Source organism: Dromaius novaehollandiae, chromosome 17 (assembly GCF_036370855.1).
Source record: "Dromaius novaehollandiae isolate bDroNov1 chromosome 17, bDroNov1.hap1, whole genome shotgun sequence".
Classification (NCBI taxonomy): domain Eukaryota; kingdom Metazoa; phylum Chordata; class Aves; order Casuariiformes; family Dromaiidae; genus Dromaius; species Dromaius novaehollandiae.
This window is the reverse complement of record NC_088114.1, coordinates 1,897,166-1,922,075: the sequence shown is the minus strand read 5'-3', so window position 1 is coordinate 1,922,075 and position 24,910 is coordinate 1,897,166. Positions and strand designations below refer to the sequence as shown.

General features: G+C 50.7%; 2 protein-coding genes across 8 annotated transcripts in view; both read left to right on the top strand.

Moving 5' to 3' along the window:
* Positions 1–22,083, top strand: part of SGSM1 (small G protein signaling modulator 1) — a 51,594-nt gene extending 29,511 nt beyond the window's left edge. Inside the window, exons 10-28 of one of the 7 annotated variants that reach the window (XR_010392016.1) lie at positions 73–135; positions 951–1,018; positions 1,457–1,620; positions 2,182–2,311; positions 3,381–3,560; positions 4,667–4,805; positions 5,248–5,312; positions 5,717–5,862; positions 6,502–6,630; positions 7,136–7,318; positions 9,519–9,590; positions 10,641–11,225; positions 11,432–11,556; positions 13,044–13,126; positions 13,536–13,645; positions 13,946–14,042; positions 14,468–14,635; positions 15,152–15,343; positions 16,462–22,083. Coding sequence is in view for 6 of the 7 variants with exons in the window: in XM_064521868.1 (XP_064377938.1) it covers positions 73–135; positions 951–1,018; positions 1,457–1,620; positions 2,182–2,311; positions 3,381–3,560; positions 4,667–4,805; positions 5,248–5,312; positions 5,717–5,862; positions 6,502–6,630; positions 7,136–7,318; positions 9,519–9,590; positions 10,641–11,225; positions 11,432–11,556; positions 13,044–13,126; positions 13,536–13,645; positions 13,946–14,042; positions 14,468–14,635; positions 15,152–15,240 (2,596 nt within the window). In the remaining variant the exon portion in view is untranslated. Of the gene's footprint in view, positions 1–72; positions 136–950; positions 1,019–1,456; positions 1,621–2,181; positions 2,312–3,380; positions 3,561–4,666; positions 4,806–5,247; positions 5,313–5,716; positions 5,863–6,501; positions 6,631–7,135; positions 7,319–9,518; positions 9,591–10,640; positions 11,226–11,431; positions 11,557–13,043; positions 13,127–13,535; positions 13,646–13,945; positions 14,043–14,467; positions 14,636–15,151 lie in introns of all 7 variants that reach the window. The other 6 variants (XM_064521869.1, XM_064521868.1, XM_064521871.1 and 3 more) reach the window with 6 other exon arrangements.
* Positions 22,084–23,360: 1,277 nt separating this feature from the next.
* Positions 23,361–24,910, top strand: part of KIAA1671 (KIAA1671 ortholog) — a 99,912-nt gene continuing 98,362 nt past the window's right edge. The window contains exon 1 of the mRNA XM_064521867.1: positions 23,361–23,421. The gene's annotated coding sequence lies outside the window, so the exon portion shown is untranslated. The remainder of the gene's footprint in view (positions 23,422–24,910) is intronic.

Here is a 24,910-nt window from a genome sequence, read left to right as displayed (position 1 = left end):
ACTGGTACCCTCCCTCTAAATTACTGTTTTCATCTCTGCACTACTTTTCTGAATTCTTGGCTTGGGCATCAGCTTAAGCTCTAAAACTTCCCAGTGTCAAGATGTGACCAAAGAAGAGAGGAGTCAGATGACAAAGTAAGTATAAGTCTCCTAGGAGTGACTCTTACACACTCCTCACCATCTTTAACTCTCCCTATGAGCTGTTTTATGATGCCTTTATTTTAAGCACTATTTTTGTAAACTGACAGATATTGATTCTCAGGGTCTGGAAATTTGGTGGTTTTTTGCAATGAAATAGGATGTTATTACGTGCTGACACTCTCATAGAGCAGTCTTCTTGCTGAGCTCTCCTCAGAAATGAAATTCTGCATGAGGCATCTTTTCTCTTGGAGAGATCCCCTTCCCTGAGCTTTGAAAAAACACAAATTGTTAGGGATTATTCCCTCTCCCTTGGATGAAGGAGCTCGCCAGAGCAGTGGCCCAGGCTCAGAGTGCACTGCACGTTCTCTTGGGGCTCCAGAGCTGCTTATACCAGGTTCACAGGGGTCTCCTGGCACCGCAGCAGGGCAGGAGTCGTTTCCAGGGTGCCTAGAGCAATGTGCAGTTCTTTAGGGCTCTGTGCCCCTCTCTGGGGGGGCAGGATACGTGCCAGGATGCCTGATCACGTTGTCCATATCGGGGAATGATGCAAGGGTAGAGAAACAGCCTGAGGCAGGTGGGACTAGACCTGCTCTGAGCTGTAGTAGGAGGGGGGCAGTAGCTGTTTCTGGAGGGATGTTGTTACTGACTCAGGCTGCCCTTGCGGCAGTCACGCTGCTCCAGGGCCACATCCTTTCTCCACCTCCCCAAGGCATTAGGATAGCTGGGGCAGGATCTGGAGTGGATGTGAAGAAAAGCAGAGCTACTTGCATCCCTGAAGTTCAGGACTTTTTCTTCTTTGTCTGTTCCAGTGTGTACTGGGATTATGCCATGACTATTCGCCTGGAGGAAATCGTCTACTTGCACTGTCACCAGCAAGGTAAGGCCAGAGTGTGGGGGGCTGCTGGGCTGGATGGTGTTGTGTGCTGCTTTTATCACACTGACATTTGCATCATTGTATTTTTGGGGTGTGCTCTTATGGGAATGTCCTGATTCAGCCCCAGGGCAGATGTCCTTAGTGCCAAGTTGTCACTGCTGTGCAACTCCTTCTAGGAAAACCTTTAAACCAGCTCTTGTCTGTGCTTCTTGGCCGGAAAGGGCTTCCTGCAGAGCAATGCTCTGTGGTTTTCAGGGATACGATCTCCCAGGCTGGCGTTCAGGGCCCCAGACATGTTATTGACTCAGGAAAGATTCCAAACAATGAGGAAAATCCTGCTGTTTTGTATACCAGAAAGACAAATGCCCTCTGCATTTCTGGCTGCTAATGTTTCCCTCACTTGTGCGTGTATCTTCTCTCTGCTGTTGCTGTTGCTAATAGTAGACAGCGGTGGGACAGTCGTCTTGGTGAGCCAGGATGGGATTCAGAGGCCTCCGCTGAGGTTCCCCAAAGGAGGGCACTTACTGCAGTTCCTGTCCTGCCTGGAAAATGGCCTCCTCCCCCATGGGCAGCTGGATCCGCCCCTCTGGTCGCAGCGGGGAAAGGTAGGCACTTGGGAACTGCACTTGTCATTTCTTGCTGATGTTTCCCTGTGGAGCGTCTCCGAGCAGATCTAATGCCTCTGCCTGGCATTATTGGCTGCTGTATTTTAAACGACAAACCCCCCAAAGCAGGAAGAAAGGGCAGGCTTGAAATATGGCAGTCTGATTTAACTCATGCCCTTGAGGGGCTGAACACACGCTTCTGGGCTAATCACAAACCATTTGCAATGCATGGCCCTTATGAGAAGGGTACTGTCTCCATACCTGTGGGAAGGGAGGAGGTATGGGAGTGCTGTTCGCAAGGCGTGGTAGGTTTAGGTGCAACGGACCTTGTCATGCTACCTGGATTGTAGCAGCTGTGTGCATAACCAGGTTTATTTATTCTCAGCGTAAGCAAAAGGTCGGCTCAAAGACTTCTCTGGCTCAGGGAACATGCAAACATCAGCCCAGGCTGACAGAGCACATGCTTTTGTCAGGCAGGATTTGGAGAGAGAGGTAGCGGCCACACTGCCCTGCCGGTAGGGCATGGGGCAGCTTTGTGAAAAGCAAGTTTTATTCACCTAGGGGAAGGTGTTTCCCAAGCTGCGGAAGCGAAGTCCCCAGGGTTCCTCCGAGTCTGCGTCCGACAAGGAAGATGACGAAGCCACAGATTATGTTTTCAGAATAATCTACCCGGGAACACAGTCTGAGTTTGGTAAGTGTGTTGGCAGTGAGCGTTTCGGGTGGGTTATCACTGGGTGTATGAAAAGCCCAAGACTCGGCACGGACAGACATATTGCGACTTGCCACTAAATCCTTTGTTTCTGCATCTGTAGAACAGGATACGAATGCCTGTATGGTTGGAAAGAAAAATCTTGCACACAACTTCAGTAACAGTGTTCACTTTGATCATGTTCTTGGGCATTCCTTCTCCTTCAAGAAAGTGGGTGTCCATGTGTGGGATCAGTTTTCATCATTACAGGCCTCCGGGTCCGATTCTTCTCTTGCTATCACCAGGCCAACTAGGCAAGCACTCTCCTAAATCCAGTGCTGTTCCTTCTGCATTGCTCCCGCAGCAAAGAGGTGGTAGCAGCACCCTTCTCTGTGTACTACCAAGCTTGACCCACGTATCTTCCCTCCCTAGCTCACAGAGCGAGGGAGATGATCCTGCCTGACTCACAGACTTGAAATCTTTCTTAATATCTAGTTCTGAATGATCTAAACAGTGTGTTTGATTATACATCCCTGTCTCCACTCTTGGGATACCAAGGACACTTTTGCAGTGGTCTCTCTGGAAACATTGTAGATCTTTTTATAAGAGGAGAAACCAAGATTGTAATGGAAACCTGCTGGAGTGTTTTTAAAAAGCTCTGAAACTTGATTAAAAAAAAAAAAAATCTGTTCCTACACTTTCAAGGCTAGAAGGGGCCCCACGTCTCCCCTGACTCCTCCATAACATCAGTAAAAACTATTCTTAGTTCCCCCTGCCTTTAGCTGAGTAACACAGTTAAGTGAGTCAGATAAAAATCTGACTGAGGCTAAAATATCTGATAGAGATGGTCCTTTCTGTAGCTTCCGTTTGATCTGCTCCATAAAATTCCATGCTGGAGGCCAAATTTTCTGTTAAATGAATTGTTTCAATCTCCTCAGCTGGCGTCACTGAGGTCTGTGTGGTTCCCATGGATATTCCCAGGACAGGGGCGGAACTGCATCAGTTCGTTCTTTACATGTTATTTCTTCCGCCATTCATTTGTGCCTTTGTCCTGTCTCTGTGTTGTCTTTAGTTACCATTAATGGTAATTTTCATACATTCCTTGCTTCTGTGATCTCCGTCACTGCTGGGAGAGGGAAGATCCTGAGGACTCCAGCTGCAAGCAAGATGGTGGTGATCCCCAAATGGTCTCTGAGTCTCCTCACTGCGTCCCGACCTCCCCTTGCCACTTTGGGGGCTATTCGGCATCAGTGTAATACAGCTGTCACTTGTGTTTGGTACAACTGCTCGCCTGTGCTGTCATTTGACAATTCCTGCAGCAAGGTGACCCCTGTCAGTGCTGACCGTTACAGACCTATCAGCCCCTGCTCAGGCCGAGGGAGAGGGAAGAGGCTTTAATAAGAATATTCCAATCTTTTTCTTGCCAATATCAGCACTTACTCAATATCACAAGCAGGGAGAGCTGGTGAGCCTCACAGGGAGTAAGCCCTCTCCCAGCTGGAAGCTCAAATTTCTGCCATGATTTAACTTCCAGCAAGGAACAAATAGGATTATTCTTTCCTAATCTTTGTCTGCATCCCACAGTTCACCTTCATCATGATGCCCCTGTCCTAGGGGGGCCCAAGACTAAAGGGCCATTCCAGGTCAGAATAGCAAGCAAGCTGTACAGGGGTGAGGGTGGGGTGATTCAGTGTCTCAGGGCTGTCTCCTCACCTTGCACTACCTCTGCACCTGGCAGGCAGAGTTTGCAGGGCAGTACCTTGGCCTTGCATTTAAAAAGCAAAATCTGAGGCCTTTGCAATGGAGCTTCTGAGTTTAAGCAGGGATTTAGCAAATGACAACATAAAGAGCTGCTTGCTCCTGCTGTCGCTCTCAACTGCTTCATCAAATTCTTTTTTCTTTTTTCCCTGTCTTGTGACTTCGATGCTCCTCCCTTTCCCTGAGGCTCATATGGAATCCTGATGTTTGAAAGATGGGGCCTTTTTTCTTCCAGTGATCCATTCTTCCTGGGACAAAGTTTCGTAAGGTTATTGCTTCTCTTTGTGATGGAGCCTGTTGCAGCTGCTTGTCTTGAGTCTCTCTGGGTTGGGTGTTCGTTTTCTGCCTGGGTTGGCACTCAGTAGTTCAGGATGAGCAGGTGTTTTCCCTTCTTTTCTCCTGAGCTTATCAGTGCTGGTGCCGTGATCACCTGGCATGGGTCCTGCCTGGTTATTGGAGTCTCCTTGGGAAGACTGTGGGATGCTGCTTTCACTAATCAAAATTCGCCTTTCTATTGGCCTCCTGTGGTTGACCTGACTCCAGGGACAGTGCCAAGACAGCAGCTGATGCTCCTCTCTCTCTCTCTTTGCCTTCTTGCAGTCCCCCAGGACCTGATGGACACGCAGGGGGGTGGCCTGCCTCCCATGTGGCAACCTAGCACCCGCAAGTCCTCCTGTTCCTCCTGCTCTCAGAGTGGTTCCTCTGATGGTGGGCCATCCAATGGCTGCAGCCACGAAAGGTATCTCTAATGCTGCACTGATAAATGCACATGAAATAGAACAAGGGTTACAGTTGAAAGCCCAGGTGAGTTTGGAGGGCTGAACTAGTGCAGTCATGGTGCAGGTTGTCTCCAGCCTCACACTCGGCTCAGTTGTCCAGGGATCATTTGCAGTTGTGCTGGCTGTGGGCCGCCTGTGGGATGTGTCCTGGGTGAAGTGAGGATTGTCTCCTGGTCTGAGATGTCTTGGCTGATCCCAAGCTGAGCAGAGGTACAGGGCAGGTGATGCTTTGGCACCTGCCAGCCCAGCTTCTCGGTAGGACCCCATGCAGTAGGTTGGCCTGCTCTCTTGCCTTTTCGGGTGTCTATGAAGGCAAAGCTGGAACACTCGGATCAGAGCAGAGGCTGAGAGCATGCATGGGAGCATTTCCTCTCCTCACATCTCGTATGTTTTTATTGGCAGAGCCCCACTGAAGCTCCTGTGTGACAATATGAAGTACCAGATCCTCTCCCGAGCTTTCTATGGATGTGAGTACTTGTCTTCCCCATGATGCCTCTGAGATGTGTGATGGGCCGGTGTGAGGTCCTGGGCTCAGGACTAGGAGTGGTGCTAAGGCAGCAGGGTAGTAGCCAAGGGCACTGGGTCAGTCTGTTGTATGCAGGGCCACACCTGGACATGTTCAGGATTGGGAGCAGACATTCAGGCTCTGATCCTCAGACTTTGGCCCAGTGAGCAGCGATGCTGCTGGTATAAGATGACAAAATACTGGCTTGTCCCAGTAGACTCCCTGCTTTGGTGGTTAGGCTGGATGTGGCTTCAGAGGCTGTCCTTTGGGGACCAGATTCATCAGAGCCCTTTTCTGCACTTCATCCTATATTTCCTGTGACCCCCCTGAGTGCTCCAGGTGAATGTTTGCTTCTGCTTGATGCAGGGCTGGCCTACTGCAGACACCTGTCCACAGTGCGAACCCACCTGTCTGCATTGGTTAACCACAACATCGTGTCTCCTGACGTGCCCTGCAGTGCGAGCTCGGGACTGACTGTGGACATCTGGCAGAGATACCTGCAGGACAGCACGGTAGGGCTGGCACGCTCAGGACATGCCAGTTCTGGTGGGCGTGGGGGTCCAGGACAGGGTCGCTAAAGTGCTTGTGGCACAATGAAGTACAGTAAATTATTCAAGATCTTCCCCAAAGAAAAGTTATACAGCCTGTCCCAGGCTGCACAGAGCACAGGGCTCCCAATCCTAGACATGCAGGAGCCAGCGAATGAAAGCTGCTGTCTCTCTTCAGCGCTCTCTTACTTTGGCCTGGTTTGCAGCAGTGTCGATGGTGCTGCCCTGGGTACCGTGCCCTGGTCGCTTGAGCAGCACAGCGCAAGAGCAGTGCCTGGTGCTGCAGCCCTGACGTGCTGCTGGGGCACGGAGGCACAGCGGTGACCTTGGATTACTCTGGTGAGTCACTTCCAGCTGTAATGAGCCAGTATTTCCCCAAATGTCTATCTGTGGGGCCTCTGGCTGTGCTTAGGCCTAAGTGGAGACCCGAGGGAGCATCTGTAGCTCTGTATGAATGGGCAGTGAGTCTGTGGATGGTCACTGTCTCAGCAGCATTCTGGGTGCTGAAAGGTGGTGTGGCCGAGCTGGGGTTGCCCTTGTCTGCCTGCCGAGGGGCTGCAGTCCTGGCTGTGTCTGTGCAGTGACGCAGAGCTCTCCCTGCAGAGTTACGAGGACCAAGAGCTGCTGCGGCTGATCTACTATGGTGGGATCCAGCATGAGATCAGGAAGGCTGTCTGGCCCTTCCTTTTGGGCCACTATCAGTTTGGGATGACGGAGGCGGAAAGGAAAGAGGTCTGTATGGGTGTGCAGTGCGCTCAGCACCCTGGTGCATTGCATTTGTGTGCCCTGAATGTTTCCTAGCTCTAAGCATCCATGTACCAGAGTCCACACTGTGAGCCCACAGGCCATTGTGTTCCCATTGTACTGGAGTCGTAGAAAGGAGATGGGAGAAAGATCCAGATGGTCAGGAACTGATAGGACCAAGCTTGAAGTCCCTCTGTGCAGCTGCCAGTTGCTTAGCTTCAGAGTGCCCTGTTCCCATCCAGAACTCCTTCAGGCAGGAAGGAGGTGGATGATCATTTTTCCAACCTAACTTTTGCAAGCCTTCCTGGGTCAGGCTCTCTGATTGGCAGAGAGCAGGTCAGAGCAGGTGATTTTATGTCCCATCTAACCATAGTTAATGCAAGCATGCACTGAACTCATCTCTGCAGGGCTGTTTTGGGGGTTGAGGAAGGGCAGGTTTCTGGGCTGTTCCAGGGGCAGCTGCTCAGAGACCTGCTGTCTTCACACGCTGCAGGCTGATGACCAGATCCGCGCCTGCTACGAGCACACCATGGCAGAGTGGCTGGGCTGCGAGGCCATCGTGCGGCAGAGGGAGAAGGAGTCGCACGCAGCGGCTCTGGCCAAGTGCTCTTCTGGGGCAAGTCTAGATTCCCACATTCAGAGGATGATGCACAGAGATTCGACTATCAGCAACGAGGTGAGGAAGTGGGGGACTTGGGAAGGGCCGTTGCCACCCAGACGCCATTTCAGCCCGTCCTACAGGCAGGGATGGAGACAGAGTTCTTCAGCCTTGCTCATCCTCCTTCCCTGATCTCTGCCTGTGTCTGGGCCTTAGGCCTCATTGCTCACTGTAATCCATGCAAGTTAGGATAGGCGCTTTCTCATTTGTTTCTTTTGCCTGCACTTCTGGAGAGTTTAGAAGCTGGAGTGGGCACCTGCTGCAATATCACCCCAGTTTCCACGCTGCATTGTGCTGCCCTGGCTGGGAGGCTTTTTGTGGCCGGGGTGGTGTATTGGACATCCAGTGAGCTGCCTTTGCTTTGCCTCTGGCAGCACAGTAGCACCTGCAGCTCTTCAGCCCACAGCTGTGACCCAGGACGGGGTCTGCGGGTGGGAGGAGGAGGAGGGTGGCTCTGGGACACTGAAGGAAGCTGTGGGGTTCGGGAAAGGCCCGTGTACACCTTGCCATCATGCAATGGACCTGGGACAGACTCGGGCCCCCGGCACCTGGCTCTGTGGGACTGGGTTATGGTGGTGTAGTGAAGAGACAGATCCACAGCCCAAACCAAAGCGTGTGGAGGGAAGAGCCTCTTAAAAGAAAGACAGTCTGGGGAACAAAGTCCAGTGATTGTTTCCACATGGATTTTCTTCCTGGAGAAGAATGACTGGGCAGGGTGGGCTGCGAAGGGCCTGGCAACGTGCTGGTCACGTGCCCCCAGCAGCCAGAGGAGAGCAGCATGGAACGGGCAGGAGGAGCCCTGGGCAATGGGATGAGCAATCCCAGGACGTCTGAGCTTGTGCTCGCCCACAGGAGACAAACACAGGCCAAGCCAAAAAGGGCCCGGTGGGTGCAGCACTCTGAGCTTCGTGCCTGTCCCATGGAGGCTTCGTCTGGCTTCCTCCTGGGAGCTGATGTGGGTATTTTGGAAAGAGATGAGGTTGGCTCCAACCATGTGGGCTACGTGTGTGTGTACAGAGAGTGAGAGATGTAGGGAAGGCAAACCAGAGCCACGGTCCGTTTGCAAGAGCTGAGATGATACAGCTCTCACGGGCGACAAGCAGAAGTGGGCTGTTCAGTCGGCATTGCTGTAGCCATGTGAATCATTCTCATCTCTGCAGTGTCTCCTCTGTCACTTTTTTTGTATCTGTGTGTGCCCTGTACCAGGGACATGTGCTGGCAGGGGAGCTGACAGAGTTAATACTTGCAAAGTTTCACCCTTTTCCCATTTTAAAACCTGAAATTTCCTGTTATAAAAAGCTGCCATGGAAAGGGAGGAAAATTATCGCCCTTCCTCTCTCCATCAGAACCCTTCCCAGCCAATACCCACAACATTAGGGTGGGGACAACTCCTGCTGTCATTCCGAAAGTGCTGTGTTTTCTTAAAACTCTATTGTTTCTGCGTGACGTAATTGCAACGCTCCATGTATCTGGATTTGTGTGCAGCGCGAGCAGCTGCCGGCTGTTGCGCAGCAATGTGCCTTGTGCAGGGGTGGCTTGGATAAAGGGAGGACTCGCTCCTAAAGGAAGGCTTGCTGCTCAGAGGGAACCAACAAGACAGGGCGCTGAACTGGCTGTTGCAAAGCCTAGTGCTTGCTTCTGTGTTTCAGCTGGAAAATGGTGCCACTGACTTTTAGACAGACTCTTGACTGAGACTGGCTTGAAACATCAATATTTGTCCTTTAATAATAGGAAAAAGCATTAACATGCTTAGAGGGATTGTTTTATAGCCTGTGACTTCATCGTTTATGTAAACTAAGATCGTGTGAGTCGCATTGCTGCCAAATTAGGACAGGGATTAGTAGAAACTTGCACTCCAGGGAGACAGCTTGACCTCTCTGAAGGCCAGAAGAAAGCAGTTCATTTCAGAACCAAAACAACAGTGTTTGAACAACTGAATTGGGCTGGGACTTTGTTTTTTATCGTCTTCTCCAGCAGTAAATGTCAGTTGCTCTCTGAGGCAGGGTGCTGGGCTGTGTGACAAATCTGCACAGCAGAGTTCATGCGAAATGAATGTGTTCTGTGGATCAAACCTGAGAATTTATTGGATGCATTTTCCATTCGTTCTTTACCTGCAGATGTGCCCACCTCTGTTAGGCGGCTTCAGCCTCTCTCGAATTCCAGCACAGGGACACTATGCTTTTTGCCTTTTCACTGGCCTTTTTGCTTTCTCTTGCAGTCTTCGCAAAGCTGCAGCTCTGGCCGACAGAATCACGCCCGGCTGCAGAGCGACTCCAGCTCCAGCACGCAGGTAAAAGGCAGTGCTTCGTAACCTCTTGCCCAGTCGGATGCTGGCCACTCAACAGCATAAGGTTCCCTCCCCCAGCTTGGGTTGATCCCTAGTCTAACCATAATGATTTCTGGCAAAGCTAAGCCATATTTGAGGGAGCTCAATGACTCACAGACCTGTGTCTGGAGCCACTGAGGTCAGAACTGTGTGTTGCTTGGCCATGTTGAATATTCAGCAGTCTGCTCTGCCCGGGCTCAGTGAAAGACCTACCCCCATGTGGCCTTCACACTTGAGGGCCCCTGGCTGCTCCATATATTAGCAACCATGTGGTTAACCAATGTGTTTAAATGACATTCTGCCCACTCTAGCATGCTGAGTAAAGCATAGTTTTTTGGAGCAGGGACTGTGGGCTGTGGTTTGTGGAAATGATCAAACACTGACCTGCAAATCAAAGTGGGGGGCCTAAAGGCTGGGGACTTCTTCTGAACTGGCCCTTCACTGTGTCCAGAAACTCCTCTGTGTGTGATTAAAGTGGGACAGAGGAGCTAGGTGTACAGGCTGAGTTAGACTTTCACTGTGCGGAGCCACAGCCAGGTGCAGCACTGGTAAGTTAAAATGTCTTTGAGTCCTCTGAGCTTCTTTCTGCTGGTTGCCTGGATGAGACCTGTACAAACCGTGACTGTCAGAGGGCCTGGCCCAGCCCGGGGCTGCCAGCTGCAGTGAGCGATCCCTGGACTCGCGTGTAAACATGTTGTGGTGTGTGCTGCACTGTTGCTCGAGCATCAGCGTGCCCAATGGTGTTCCTATGGGATTGCGGGTCGGTGGGTGCTAGTCAGCAGCCCATTTGGGGGCTGGAGTGCTAACCAAAAGCAAGAGCAATTTGCTGCTTACTTGGCTGTCAGTATATTTGTGTGTGTGTGCGTGTGTGTAGGGAAAAGCCCTCCTACATACAGTCCTCTTCAGAGCAGAGCTTGCTCCCTGCTGCCATTGGGAGCGTGGGCATTACATCCCCAAGAACTGAGCGCAGAGGGTTTGCCTGCTCTCACGGGGCTCTCTGCTTATGCTGTGCAGGTGTTTGAATCAGTTGATGAAGTGGAACAGACTGAAGCAGATGCTCAGCTGGAAGATGGCAAACAAAGCAAGATCCCCAACGGGACGGTTCCCAACGGCATGTATTCCCCTGACTCTGGCCATCCGTCTTCCCAGAACTTCTCCATCACATCGGGATTCTCAGAACGCAGCTTCAGCAATGAGGACAGTGCCCTGGAAACCAACAAATCCTCAGCCAGTTCCCAGGGAAAGGCCGGCGGGTCTGACGTGCCAGCCCCGCAGAACTCGGACAGCGCTCTGCAGGAAGACAAGCTGCAGGGCCAAGACAGCCTGGAAGGTGAATTTCCCACCGGTGGAGGCGTGGACTTTGTTCGAATGGGTGAGAGCTCGGCGGGAGTGCTGCAGGCTCGTGGTGCTGTGGCCCTGACTGTGGTAGAGAGCTGGGCAGACAGCGAAGCTGAAAAGCAAAGCTTGGTGGAGAGTGAAGATAACCTCTCTGAGGAGCCAGAGATGGAGAGTTTGTATCCACAGCTGGATTCACTGGCTGTAACTGATCTGGCTAACAATGAAGCATCTCCTGTCTCCTCGATGGGTGTTACCTACTCTGTAAGTATTTGTTTGTGATGTTCACTGACTAGTTTCTTTGTGGATGTCTCATTGTTTACCTGCCTTTGCCCTGTGTTAGTCCTGCAGTGTGTGCACAGTGGCTCCTCACCTTCCACCCAGGCTCTGCCCTTTTGCTCCTTTGCCCTTGCAACATTTCTACTGTTTTTTATTTGAAAATAAATCAACTTTGCTTTTGTTCTGGGCAGCCAGAGCTGCTGGACATGTACACCGTGAACCTGCACCGCATTGAGAAGGATGTGCAGCGCTGTGACCGCAACTACTGGTACTTCACCCCTGCCAACCTGGAGAAACTGCGCAACATCATGTGCAGGTGGGAACTGCGTGGGGCCAGGGTGAGGGCCTGTGCAATCATCCCTGCAGACAGGGTCTGTCCGGGAACAGGCTCCTGACACTGGTGGTTGGTTTCCCAGAATTCACCTCTTGATTTTCCCTACAATCCTAATGCACCTTTCACCCAGTTTGAGACTGAAGCCTGAGACTCTTTGCTTTAGTTACTGAGTTTTGCCTCCTTTATTTCTTCCCCAACACCCCTTCATCATCGCTCGAGCTGGTACGCACAGGGCTCCAGGGGCCTCGTGGTGACCAGGTCGAGGAGTCCCACAGTTCTGCCTTGTGCTCGGCCCTGCTTACCCTGTGACTGCCACGTGTTTGAGTCGCTGGGCCAAAGCAGAGGGCTCCCTGTCCCTTGCTGGCGAGCTCCCTGGGGCTGCCCATGCGTGCTGCCTCGCAGTGTTAACGTTGCAGCCCAGCTGCTTTTAGGAATATGCCTGGAAAATGTGTTGTAATGAGGACTGGCCTGCAGGGCTCTAGTGCTAATGAGAAAGTGTCTGAAACAGCCTCATGGTTAGTGCCGAAAAAAGAGCCCAGGAGACAGGAATACCTGGGTAGGTTTGTGATTTTTTTTGTTTGTTTTGATTAGTTCCTCTGACTAAGAGGTTTCTGTGTGACATTTACAGACCCAGCCATCTGCAGCTCAGTCACTGTAGCTGCTTCAGGGGCAGTGAAAACTAAAACTTGATTACTCATATTGCAAATACGAGGAGAAGCAGCTATTTTATTAGAGCTGTCACTTTATCTGACAGCCAGAGTCAGAGATCTCTGCTGAGATGGGACCCACAGTACAGCAGATTTTGGAAGACTAGTGGGCAGGATGGAAAGGATTGTTCCTTGTGCCAGCAATAGATCTGAGTCCTTTCTGAACACATTTTGACTTGCTACCAAATATGGGAAGATATCTCTGCAGGGCTGATTGCTCTCTAGGACACTGAGTCCAGGGGAGCAAAAGCAGGCAATACTGGGCAGAGACAGGCTTTCTGCTAGCCAAGAGGATGAAGCAAGGGGGAAGGATGAGAGCTGAATTAACCAACTCTCCCTATCTCTGTCCCTTGACAAGCCACCCCAGTATGCTGTGCTTTCTGATTTCACCCTTTCCTGCCCTGATCTCCCTGGAATGGCCATTGCATGGCATTGACCTAGAGCTGCGCCATGCATGGCTCACCTGAAAGTCACCAAGAGAACTTAATAGTTGACAGGCTGGCCGTAGAGACGTGGAGCATAGGCAGAGCAGAGTGAACAGGTCTGATTTGCCCTGCCTGCTGTCACGCACTGATGGCAGCATGTACAGAGCGCCAGCATCTGAGGAGTGAAGACAGGACACATGCAAGCAGGTGACAAGGCAGGCTGGGGCACTTGTGCACGGGCAGGCTGGCTGAGCCCACGTGTGTGAGGCAGGTGTAGTGGCTTAGCTCTGCTGCACGGGAAGGGCTCACGGGCCACCTTTCCTGCTCTCTCTCACAGCTACATCTGGCAGCACATTGAGATCGGCTATGTGCAGGGGATGTGTGACCTGCTAGCCCCTCTCCTGGTCATCCTGGATGACGGTGAGTGGGTGGCTCTGCTCAGTTTTCTTGGTACCTTGGTGGGACTCTGTGGGGAGGGTTTGCTGGGTCAGTTCGTCGTTGCAGCAGGAGGGTCCCATGCTCAGAGGTGTGGAGCAGCTACTGGCAGGGTCCTATTTGTCCTTCTTGCTGCCTGACATCCAGTAGCCCAAGCTGGGGACCGTATGTGTTCTGTACCCTGCCGTGGTGGGACTGAGAGACACCTTTCACAGCGTGGGCTGCGTCTCCAAGGCCAGTCTCTGCTGTGCGGACAGTGGAGGCACTTTCCTCTGTGTGCGCGAAATGAGGGCTATTTCTGTTGCTCCTGGGTGGCTGGATGTAGCGATGCGTGAGTATAGATAGGTACAGCAGTGTCCAGCGGAGCAGTGACTCTGTTTTTTCCCCCGTGCAGAGGCTCTGGCTTTCAGCTGTTTCACTGAGCTTATGAAAAGGATGAATCAGAATTTCCCCCACGGGGGAGCCATGGACACCCACTTCGCTAACATGAGGTCCCTGATCCAGGTAGGTGGGTCCTGGCGCAGGGACGGCAGCCTCTCAGACCAGCGAGAGAAAGCTGTTCTTGGGCAGGGGAGCCTCAATGGGAGGTGCTGAGGGGAGTTTTCTGTGGTGGGAAGCAGGAGGAGAGCAGGGAGGCTGTAAAGGTAGCCTGGGAGTAATGTGTGACAGGGTTGCGAAGGAGGGAGAAGCTGGATGAAAGATGGTGTGCATGGAAGGAGAGTAGTGGGAACAGAGGGAAAGAAATAGAGGAATGGCTGGTGCCTCCGATGCGCGCTGATGACTTTCTTTTGCTTTTCTTGGCAGATTCTAGACTCTGAGCTATTTGAGCTGATGCACCAGAATGGTGATTACACTCATTTCTACTTCTGCTACCGATGGTTTCTCCTGGACTTCAAGAGAGGTGTGTGCAGGGAGGGAGACAGTCAAGACCAGCAAATGGGAAGGGAAAGCTAGGTCTGCTGTGCTTCCACCTTTCTAAACACGTTTTGACTCTGAAATTGCAGTTGTTTGGACTTAATTTTTTGCTGTGTGTTCCTGTTCTGCTTTTCTCTGGAAGATTTATGGCTTACATTTCTGTCTGGATAGAGCCTGTTTCCCCAGAGCTGGTGCTGAACCTCCACCAGGTTTGTGTCCTGAAGTCTGCGACTTGCTGCAGGCCAGAATATTTGTCTCTACAGGTGACTTATTCCCTCCAACTGGAACTGGCTCTTGTGGGAGGAAGCTGTCTAGCTTGTCTTCCCAGTGTTGCTGTGAACTTTGTGAGTCGGGGTGATCGCAAGCCATTGCCTGGTTTAGTAACTTCTGGGCTTTTTTCTTTGTTCACAGAACTAGTGTATGATGATGTATTTGCTGTCTGGGAGACCATCTGGGCAGCTGCACACGTTTCCTCTGCACACTATGTGCTCTTCATAGCCCTGGCTTTGGTGGAAATGTACCGGGACATCATCTTGGAGAACAACATGGATTTTACAGACATCATCAAGTTTTTCAATGGTACAGCTTGTGTTCTGTTGGGCTGAATTTGTGGCAGCTCCTCAGGTGTAACTCGCAAATGTCTGTGATGAGGTTACATGTCTGACTATGCCGATAAATGTTTAAAATTAACAGAGCAGCGTATGGATGTGAGACACTGATATTTGGAACATGATGCTAAAGGCATGGCTCTGAGGGGGTCATGTGGTGCTCGGGGAAAGCCAGACTGCCATCCTGGGCCACAACCTGCTTTAAGTTGCTTAAACAGCTACCGTGCTTAACATGAGCTGTGAGCGTAGGTTATGATTCCTGCTGGCAGTAGTCATCCAGAGATGAGCTGGTTAATAATGGCCCTTCTGAGTCAGATGTCTTTACAGGGGACGGTGCCTGGGGACTCAGACACAAATTGGCAGCTTCAGCTACTGTCTGAAACTCATCTGTGAAGCAGACAGCTACGAGGCTCGGGGGGACTGCTCTGGAGGTGCTGGGCTGCTCTGGGTCGAGGTTCTTCATGGGTTTCTCCTGTCTCTGTTCCAGAAATGGCTGAGCGGCACAACACCAAGCAGATCCTGAAACTGGCTCGGGATCTTGTGTATAAAGTCCAGACTCTGATTGAGAACAAATGAAGGACGTGGGGAAGATGAGGCATCCAGACGAAGAGCCGGGACTTCCCTTCAATGCTTCCTCCCCCTCTCCTTTTTCTTGAAGTGCCACACCTGTGGAAATAAGGTAGCTGGACACGTATTGCTTTCTAAAGTGGAAGTACCCTTAGCTCTCAAAATGCTGTGTTCAGTGTTAGGTCAGGGGGCCCCGGCTTCATTCTTCTCAGCATTCTTCAGTGACTTAACCAAAGATCTGTACGATTGCATTTTATTGTTAAAGACTTGCTTTGGAAGCAGAACCCAGGCAGTCACTTCCTTGCCTTGCTGCAATAGAAGTGCAGCCCGTGTGGTTACCACCACAACTGCGAAAGCGGTTGCCAGCATCCCAGGTCAGAGCTTGGGGTCTGGGAGAGCAGTGCTGCCAGCCCTTCTTGGGGCTAACTTGGGCTCACCAGCCTTTGTTGCAAGGAAACAAAGCTGCTTCCTTTGACAGCAGTTACTCTGTGGCACAGGGAACGCAGCCAGCCGTGCAAGCCCAGGCAAGACAGGGACGCTCTCAGTATCCTTTTTCTTACTAGTATTATGAGGCTCTACCAGTAACAGAGAGGGACTCTGCTCACAGAAGCTCCTCTGCTTTTGATCTTGCCCCTTGGTGCATAGCATCCCCTTTAAATTTTTTTAGGGGTCTGTTCTGCCCTGGGGGTTTTTACGTTTTTTGTTACTATAGTATCTGAGCACACAGAGTTTCAGCTGCGCATGGATTTTCAGAGGAACTCTGAATTCAGCATTGGATTTCTTTCAAAATCCGGCCTCTATAATGGGCTCTGAGCACTAGAAAATCTGGTCCTAACCTCTTCTGGGAACTCTAGATTTGAGGTTTCAATACCTGCCTTACTCTATCTGCTCGCGCTAGGAGTCTGGTCTCCCTGTCATTCCTGCAACCCGTGGTAGGGGAGAGCTCCTTGGAAGGCAAGTCAAAGCTCCCGGCTTAGGTGGCTGTTCTGACTTTCCCTCCGAAGGTGCCCGTCTCTTTCTCTATTAATTACAGTGACCAGCTGCCTAAAGCGAGACAGTGCAAACAAGTCCCCTTAGTGCCTGCGGGTTTTGTGTGTGCTTGTGGGGCTGGCTGCAAAGCCTTCAAAGTCCACTGAAAGTCTCCAGTCAGGTCTTTGTGGGCCGCTTTCATGTTATGCCTGTGAGGAAGGAAATAGCCCGAGGTCCCTGCATGGTCTTTGCTTTTGGAAGGTGCACGGCAGTGGCTCTGCAGCGTTGCAGCCCCGGAGCGCGCTGCGTGAAGTGCCTCTCCAGCGCTACCAGGGCGAGAGCTGAGTTTTGTGTCACGCTGAGGCTGGGGTACAGAGGGTCTGGATTCACTTTTCAACTCAGGTAAAAACAACAAAGGAAAAGGAGAGGTGTAGGTTGTTGGTAGGTGCAGATCAGCCGGGGAGGGCTTTCCCATGGCCACAGAAGATTGCCATGACTGTGTGCTTCTAGCAGCAGGGAAGATGCTTTGTTGTAGCTCTCTATAAGGGTACTTTCTCTCAAATTTTGCTGCAAAAATCTATGTTCTCCCACCTTGAAGTGTGTGGTGCGTGTGCTCCCCTCCTTCCCTCTGCAAGGTAAAGCCCTGCTTTTCTCTTGCTGGTGGAGTGCTGCTCGTCAGGAGGGAAAAGGGGCCTTTCCCTTCTTCTGTGGAACGTCAGTCTGTGCCGACTGTATTTTGTGTTTAGTTGTGGCGTGTGTCAGATGTTGCTTGTAGAAAAAAGAAAGATGCACAGAGGAGAAAACTGCTGCTTCAGAGAAGTCCTGTAAAGTATGGTAAAGCAGCCTGCAGCATCGGAGCAAATCAGTCCTTCTGCAGTACTGGGATACAGAGGGGGTTATAGCTACAGAAATGGGGAAGGGTGGTGTGTGCTGAGCCCTGTGGGTGAGAGGACTGCAGCAGGAGGCAAGAGTAACGGGGAGTCTTTTATTTCTCGTATTCCTGATGAGTGAAGATGTACCAACAAAGCAGGAAATTCTTGGAGGCAATTTTATGCATTAAGTCTCCAAAAAGTGCTTGCTCTGCAAGGTGCAGTAGCACAGGGATCAAAGGCATTTGAGCTTCAAATCTGCAAGTTCGCATGTGAGTTTTTCATGTTTCCCTAAAGCAGAGTGAGGCTCGTGCCCTCCCAGCCAGACTGTTCCTGTTCAGAGACCTCTGCAGCTCTCTAGGTCTTGGGACAGGTAACAATTTGACTGCATAACCTTTTCCAAAAGGGAAGGGAAAGAGCTCTGTCCTCCCCTGTCTGAGGGACAAGAACCAATATGTTGACTTAAATACAGTCTTAACAAGCAACATCTCTGACACTTTATCTTTCAAACTTCAGTTTTTCTTTTCTTGGTTTTTAAACAAAAACAGCCAAGAAAATCTGCACAATATTTGCTGTCTGTATTACCTGAGAGTGTCTTTGGGCCGCTCAATAGCAGTGTTTTTTGAATAACTTCTGGGGGAAAACGTATTTATTTATTGATTGTACATTACTGTGTGTCCTTGTATACTGAATTATGTGAGTGTGCATTGTTATGCAAATGGAGATATATCTTTTCAATGTTGCAAACATATCTTGTAAATGTTTACCAAAAATTGTGTCTATATATAATATATATATATACAGTAGAGAGAAAATATGTGAATTAAGTGGGTTATTTTTTGAGGGGGGGGAGAAGAAATCTTTTGCTTTGAAGAACTGTGTGGTTTCTATAGCACCTATTCAATGATGTGCCAATCTGTCACTTTCCTGTACTGTGATATTGTTCTTTTATGGCAACAGGAAGCCCAGAGCAGAACCACCGTTGTGACCCCAGCTTGGCTGGGGTTTAGTTCTGATTTTAGAACTGTGGAAAAGAAACACAGCCTTGATGTTCCAGCTATGGTGCTGAGTAAAATCCACATGGGCAGACTGCTGCTCGAGCTGTGCAGGGTTTTGTTCATGCCCAGGGATCAGCTTGGGTAAGAACAGTTGCAGAGTTGAGGCCTGATGTGAGCCGCAAAGAAATTGGATGGTCCAAAGAAAGTAATATGTCAGGCTACATTTAAATTGGGACTGATGTCACTCTGCAGCTGATCATACTGTTTTGTTAGGAAGAGAGTATTGAATTACCTGCACAGAATGTTTGTGGAGATGATCTGCTCTCTGAACTAGTGTCAATGCAGAAGTCAGTGTCTGCTGAAGTCAGTGCACCCCTTGCAGTGCTCTAATGTCGTTCTTGCAAAAGTCAGTGAAAATGTTCTGCTCCAAAATGTTCCAGAACTAGAGTCTCTGACCTCAAAGGTCCAGTTTTATGTTCCTGTGCTCATGTGAAGCAGAAAACATGAATGGTTTTCAGGCCCAGCATGGATGGACAGTGCTGTTCTCTGGCTGGTCACCCTGTCACACCCTTGCCGTCCTTGTCGCATCCATCCCATCCAGGCATGGGAGCAGGTTGGCCAACTGGCCGGCTGCCTGTGGGACATTAGAAATAGGTCATGCTGACAGTGCCTGTGGTCTGATCTTCCACAGCCTCTGTCCACGTGTGGTCCCATCTCAGTTGTGAACATCTTAACCTAAGTAATAGTTTCTGTGACCAGTGTTGGTAGCAGCTGTGCTCTTTGGTGGCTCTTCTGGGAAAGCAGTTGTCTGTCTGGTAGGTTAACGTGCTCGTGTAGACCCGCAGAGCAGGTGCACACCAGGAGTCTGGGACTCGAGATCTATTTGAAAATTTAAGAAGCTGTTCTTGCTATCTAAGTGTTCATAGGCCTTCTCCCGCCTCAGCCTCTTCTGGCCTGACTCTGTAGCTCTGGTGGGCTGCCCTGAGATGAAAGCACCGCTGAAACCAAGCGCTCTTGGTTCCAGGCAGAATGAATCTCCCACGGGCCTGCAGGACCGCACAGATCTCCTGCTCTTGGCTGCGCAGCCAGAGGATTGCCTGTTTACTATGGAGAGAGAAAGCCCTTCACAGGGGAATGCTTGCCCATATACAGTAATCTTTTCTAGCTTGTTGGGCAAGAGGAATATTTTCTCCTAGCAGTTGCACACGGCTGAAATTCACCCCGTGCAATGTCAGTACAAGTCTGGTGGCTATCTTTAGCTGCCTGTTAGCTGTGCGAGCCCAGGGACTCCGGCGTGCTGTGCCTTCTCGCTCGAGGCTGCTGCCTCCTTCCTGTCTGCTGAAGGGAGGTTTGGATCCCACGTCACCCAGACCTGAGCTCTCCTCCCTGGCTCACTGCGGACTTGAGCTGCACTGAAGGACTGACGCCATGAGCTAATCTGTTCAATTTACATTGGCTTCTGCATTGAGCTTTTGCTTCGAGCATCTGCAGAGGTGTGGGGTTTTTCACTTTATCTTTTGCTGGAGCTGCTCAGCTCTCAAATAATCTTGCCATGTTTAGATACAGCGAATGTTTGAGTTCTGGCCCGGTTTTCTCCTGAGGGAGTTATTAATGGATTTTCTTTGTGCATTTGAGCTTTCTGCTGATGCAATCTGCCAAATAACTCTTGGTACCCATTTTTTTAGTGTTACTAATGTAAACACTTTAGAAGTTGTCTTTGTTCCTGAATGTGTGATTTTTATAGGAGTTTTTCTGTTACTGTATGGAGTCTGAATTGCTTTGCTACTAACACTTTTCATGAAGATCGAGAGGGTTTTCTGTATGGGAACTTCTTGCTGCCACACTGTTCTGCTCTCACCTAGCCTCTTATTTTTTGGACAGCTCTTAACATATCAAAATACAGCTTTTATTGTAGCTAAAGCCAGCAACTGAAACGCAGGTATCTGCAATCATTTTCACTGATAATTTAAAAAATATATCAAGAGAAGCAATTATTCCTGATGTGGCAGCTTAGGATCTGAGTTCTGCTGGGAATCCATCTATGGACAAGCTGAGAGCCCGTCCCTTGTCCCACGCTGGAGGCACGAGCCTTGAGGCAGGCTGGTGGCCAAGAGCAAATTCATAGGATGAGATTCTTTGTTTTGTTTTGTTTTGTTTTGTTTAATTGGGATGTCTGGCCTACCTTTCTTTCTCTATTTATTTTGATCAGTTGGATAATTCACTGCACTGGAAGCCACTGTGGCAAACAGTCCTGAAAATAGATATGGGCTCAGTTTAAAGATTCTCATCACATAAGCTTTGCTTTAAAAAAATCTTAAAATACAGTAAATTGCTGCTCTGTACTGTGGCATTCGTGGTCAGCTGCTGGTAGGCTCTGAGCCGGTTCCTCGATGGGACCAGAGTGATTGTTATTTCATCAGTACATTTGTCAGATGTTTTTGCTCAGTAAATAACCTGCTTAGGAATTTTCACCAGTAGCAAGTGGTTCCAGGCACATTTTCTGGATTTCAGTGTTGCTTGAGCACAAATCGATAGCAAAAGAGCACAACTTACAGATGAAGTGACAGTTTTCTAGCAATATGGGAATGTTGTAACTTTTACTAGACTCAGTTCTCAAACTCTATTTCAGATGCCCTAAAGCAGATAGAAATGCCATTTACTGTTGCCTGCTATTCCAGGCACTCAGATGACTTCCACTCGAGGTCGTTATCCTTGTTGCCTGCCATGAAGAAAACGCGCATCAGTGACCGAGGTACTCGAAGCCTCTGCAGTCCCCCGTTAGGTTCACCGCAGTTTCATGATTAGCTTCATTCATTAGTTTCATGGTGGCAGCATGGGCCAGAGCTAAGGCTGTTTCCGTGCCGCAGCTGTGCTTTTTTACAGCTTAGTGCTCGGATTTCTTCTCAACGTCATCAGAATCCTGAATTTCCTGGGCAATGTGTGTTCTCGAAATAGCCGTGTCATTCTTTTAACGTGTATCTAATCTTAGCCCAGCGATAAGCACATTCAACCTTTAATTCCAGGTCAGTGGTTTAACAACTTCCTTTTCCTGATTGATTTTGTGCACCGGGGAGCCCTGGGAGCGCTGCGGGGACCTGCCTCCCGGGTCGCTTGGCGGCGGGGAGGGACCGCTCTGAGCCGGGCACCTTCCCTGGGCGGCTGCCGCTCGGAGCCGTGGGAGGGGGAAAGCCACTTCCATTAGCTTTTGTGTAGGAACCAAAAAATGCTAAATGGGGAAACTTCTGGTAAAAGGAAAAAAGCACCATTTATCTTTTTTTTTTTTTTTTTTTTTTTTTTGTTAATCTGCTAGAATTTAAACTATGCACAAAATCTCAAAAAATACCTGCAAGTTTTAAGAATCCGTGTTGCTTCACTGCTAAGGAAGATAACGAATTAAAAATCTTGATACTGGATATTGAGATGCTTAAATTTGGTTTTCATGACTACATAAGCTGATCTACTTCAATTCTCAGAACTTCAGTCTCTCCTTGGAGAGTAATTCCCGGGAGCCAGGGAGGAGAAAGCTGTTCTTCGTAAGCAGAATTAATCTAAAACTTTGTTGAAAGTCCACCTCAAACGTAGCCTTAGGCCCGTAATTTCACTTCCCTCGTGCTAAAACGTGTTGCGGGGAGCTCGGCAGGGAGAGCGGGGAGCGCTGGACCATCGCCCTGCCGCAAGCGCTGTGCAGGGCTGGGAATGTGTTTCGTGTACTGGCGTTAGACTTTTATGTTGCCCTGCACCGAATTGCTGCTTTTACATGTTGGATGCCATTTTGGTCTCTGGGAGTTGCTCTGAGATTAATGAGCACTATAGCTTTTAATATATTTGTAGAAGTGCTGCTAATGTTCTTAGATTATTTGAAGTCCCCACTGTGGTATAATATCTGTTTTATATTTTATTCATGCTTTTGTTTTTTTATGTAAACAGTTCCTTATTGTTGTTCTGAAAGAAAAACAAAAGCTCTATTCTCTATGGTTAATGTATTTTCAAATCAATAAAATCCTGGTTGTTCTAAACGGCTGCGTGGTCCCTGGTGAGACGACGAGCGTGGAGCGCCCTGGAAAGGAGAGGGCAGCGGCTGCAGGAGCTGGCTGAAGTACAAACCAGGGGGAAGCATATTGGAAAAATACTTCCAGGAAAAAAATGTCTTAAATGCAGAGTTTGAAAAACACAGTGTAGCATCTGCTCTGTCCTGCTCCTCGTCTCCACATCTATGCTACTCGTCCCGAGGCATTTCTGACTTCATGGTATTCAGCGTTGTAGGGTCTGGGTGTTCCCGTCCCGCCACGGCCGCAGGCAGCTGCCGGCTTTGCCCCCAGCTCTGAGGGCTGCGGGTGGCAGCGGCGGCCAGCTGGCCTCGCAGGGGGCTGCTCACGGTGCCTCCGTCCCGGCTTCTGGGGGGATAAAGCTGCTTCCACCACCATAATTGAATGTTCGTCACGGCCTTCTGCTTCCTTCCCTCCCTGGAATACCTGCTCCTCGTTTCTAGAAAAAATGCTTCAGTTCTTAATGAGAGCTCAGCACCGCAGCAACGTAATCAGTCCCCAACTCGGTCTGGAGAAAGCTGCTCTGGTCCCTGCTCGCTGCTGCGGTTACTGAAGTGGTAATTCAGAATGATGCAGATTGAGTTAATCCGCGCTAAGCTGTTTCTGTGCTTTCTAAGCTGTTGGCAAGGAATTTTTCAATGCAGGAACCATTCCAGGGCCTGAGATCTTTTAGAGCACGATCTTTTGTTTAACCTCCACCCTCCACCTCCAACGTTTCTGTGGTGGAGAATGCGTTTCTCTTTTCCGAGTGTCGCAGGCGGTCCTTCACGGCACCGTGTGTGCTGGCAGCTTTATGGGGTGCCGCTGCGCTGGCTGGAGGCGGGGGAAGGCCCGAGAGCCGCGTGGGGCAAGAGCGAGTAACCAGCAGCCCCGCAAGCGCCGGGGGCCTGCCTGCACCTTCTGCAGGCCCTGGCTTTCCCCGCTGCTTGCGTGACTTTGCTTGAGCCGGGGCCAAGTTTCCTGACGGCCCTGGCAGCCGGCGTGTGTGGGCTCGGGGAGCCCGGGGCAGAGGTGGGAGCTCGGCGCTGGCGAGCCCGAGGGGCCGGGAGTGCCGGGGCAGGTCTGCGCCGGGCTCTGCCGGAGCCGAGCCCTGCTGCCGCGGTGGGAGCCGCGCGGAAAGGGAGGGAGCCGGGGACGGAGCCCCGCGCGGGGAAGCTGCAGCCTCTTGCAACCCGCCCCATCGTTGTCCTTCTCTCGAGCTCGGACCCCCGGCAGCTCCGCTTTGCCGAGCGCATCCGTCGCCCCGTGGGAGGTCGACAACAGCTTCGCGCTGCAGCGCGCCTGGTCCCGGGGGCGCGGGCGGAGCAGGTGAGGAGCCGTCGCGGCTGGCGGGGGGTCCCGGTCCTCGGGGGGAGGCCACGGGGCGACGCCAGCGTTGCATTCTGCATCACCGTTGGACCGAGGAGAGGGGGTTTGCGGGGGGACGGGCGCGCGGCGGGGCCAAGCGGACCCCCACCCTGGCAGGGCTTGGTGCCATCGGCCACCTCCCGTGGTGATGCTGTGCTTTTGCTTTTGGTGCTCGCGCCGGGAGGGCGAAACAGATTTGCGTCAGCCTGGATCTGATGTTTTAAACACCACCAACAAAGTCTAAGTGCGCTTTTAAAAATGGGATTGGAGCTAAAGCAAGATCAGATACTAGCTCCAGATTCCTGCCTTTATACACTCACTAGAAGAGGCTTAATTAAATAAAATCTGGTATTTAATTAATCCTTAATACGTTTGCTTCTTGGGGCATGTTTGCTCTGATGGCACCGCACCAGTTTTTAGCGCAGGCTAATTGGTAGCCAGGGAACTTCGAGTGGAGAACTTCAAAAGGCTGATGAAGACACTCCTCGAACACAGTTTGGAAAACGTCAGGATGGGATTCAACCAACCCTTACGAATGTGTTAATTACCTGGTATTAATTGGCAATCTAGCTGCTGGTGGCCAGGTCCCCAGTGTGCAAATGCAGCAATGCCCTGTATTTGCGGTGCAGAGAGACTGGCAAAAATTGGGCTGTGTAGATGGAGGAGAGTAAATGATCCTGAAAGTGAATTTCATTAATTTTTAATTTTGGATACTTGCGCACAAACACAGATATCCTGAGGTTGTGCTTTGAAGTGCACTTTCGCTGGCGCAGCCACTGAAAACGTAACGCGCCTCCCGGGTCTGCCCCGTGACCCTGCCTCGGTTCTGCATCTGCAGGATCAGTTTTGCAGCCTGGTTTTTTCCTTAGCAGCCCTGGCCTAAGTGGATGGCAAACGGAGGCCTGAGATCTGCGTGTGCAGAGACTTGCGCTGATTCTGTGTGACTCAGTGGAAACAAACCTGGTTTAATCCAGAACAAAAGCACCTGTCCGGCTTTTTGCACCAGTTTAGTCAAGCCCGGGCTGCCCATCGGCATCGCCCCGCGGTGCCGGGGAGGGGACGGCAGCCTGCAAAGCGGCGCCTGAACCGTCGCGGTTTTCTGTCTGGGGCAGGAGGGTGAAGTGCTCCGGCCGCAGCGGCAGCGAAGGACGAGGAGTATTTACAGCGCGTTGTCAGCGTGCGTGAATGAACACGTTAAAATCTCCGCGCACAGTATTTCTAGTCTGAACGGCTCTCTGCTGCCGCGGAGGTGTGCTCTGCCCTGGCAGCACCCTGCCTGCATCTGCCTGGTCCAACGGGTTCTAACACGTGTTCCAGAGCTGCCCTTTTTCTAGGGAGAATAAAGTCATCAGACAAAGGCTTGTCCCTACCCGGGTGTAGCAACACCTGGACAAATCCTTCGGGTCGGTAGCCACGTTTTGCACCAGTACAAGAGGTGCACAGACAGGGA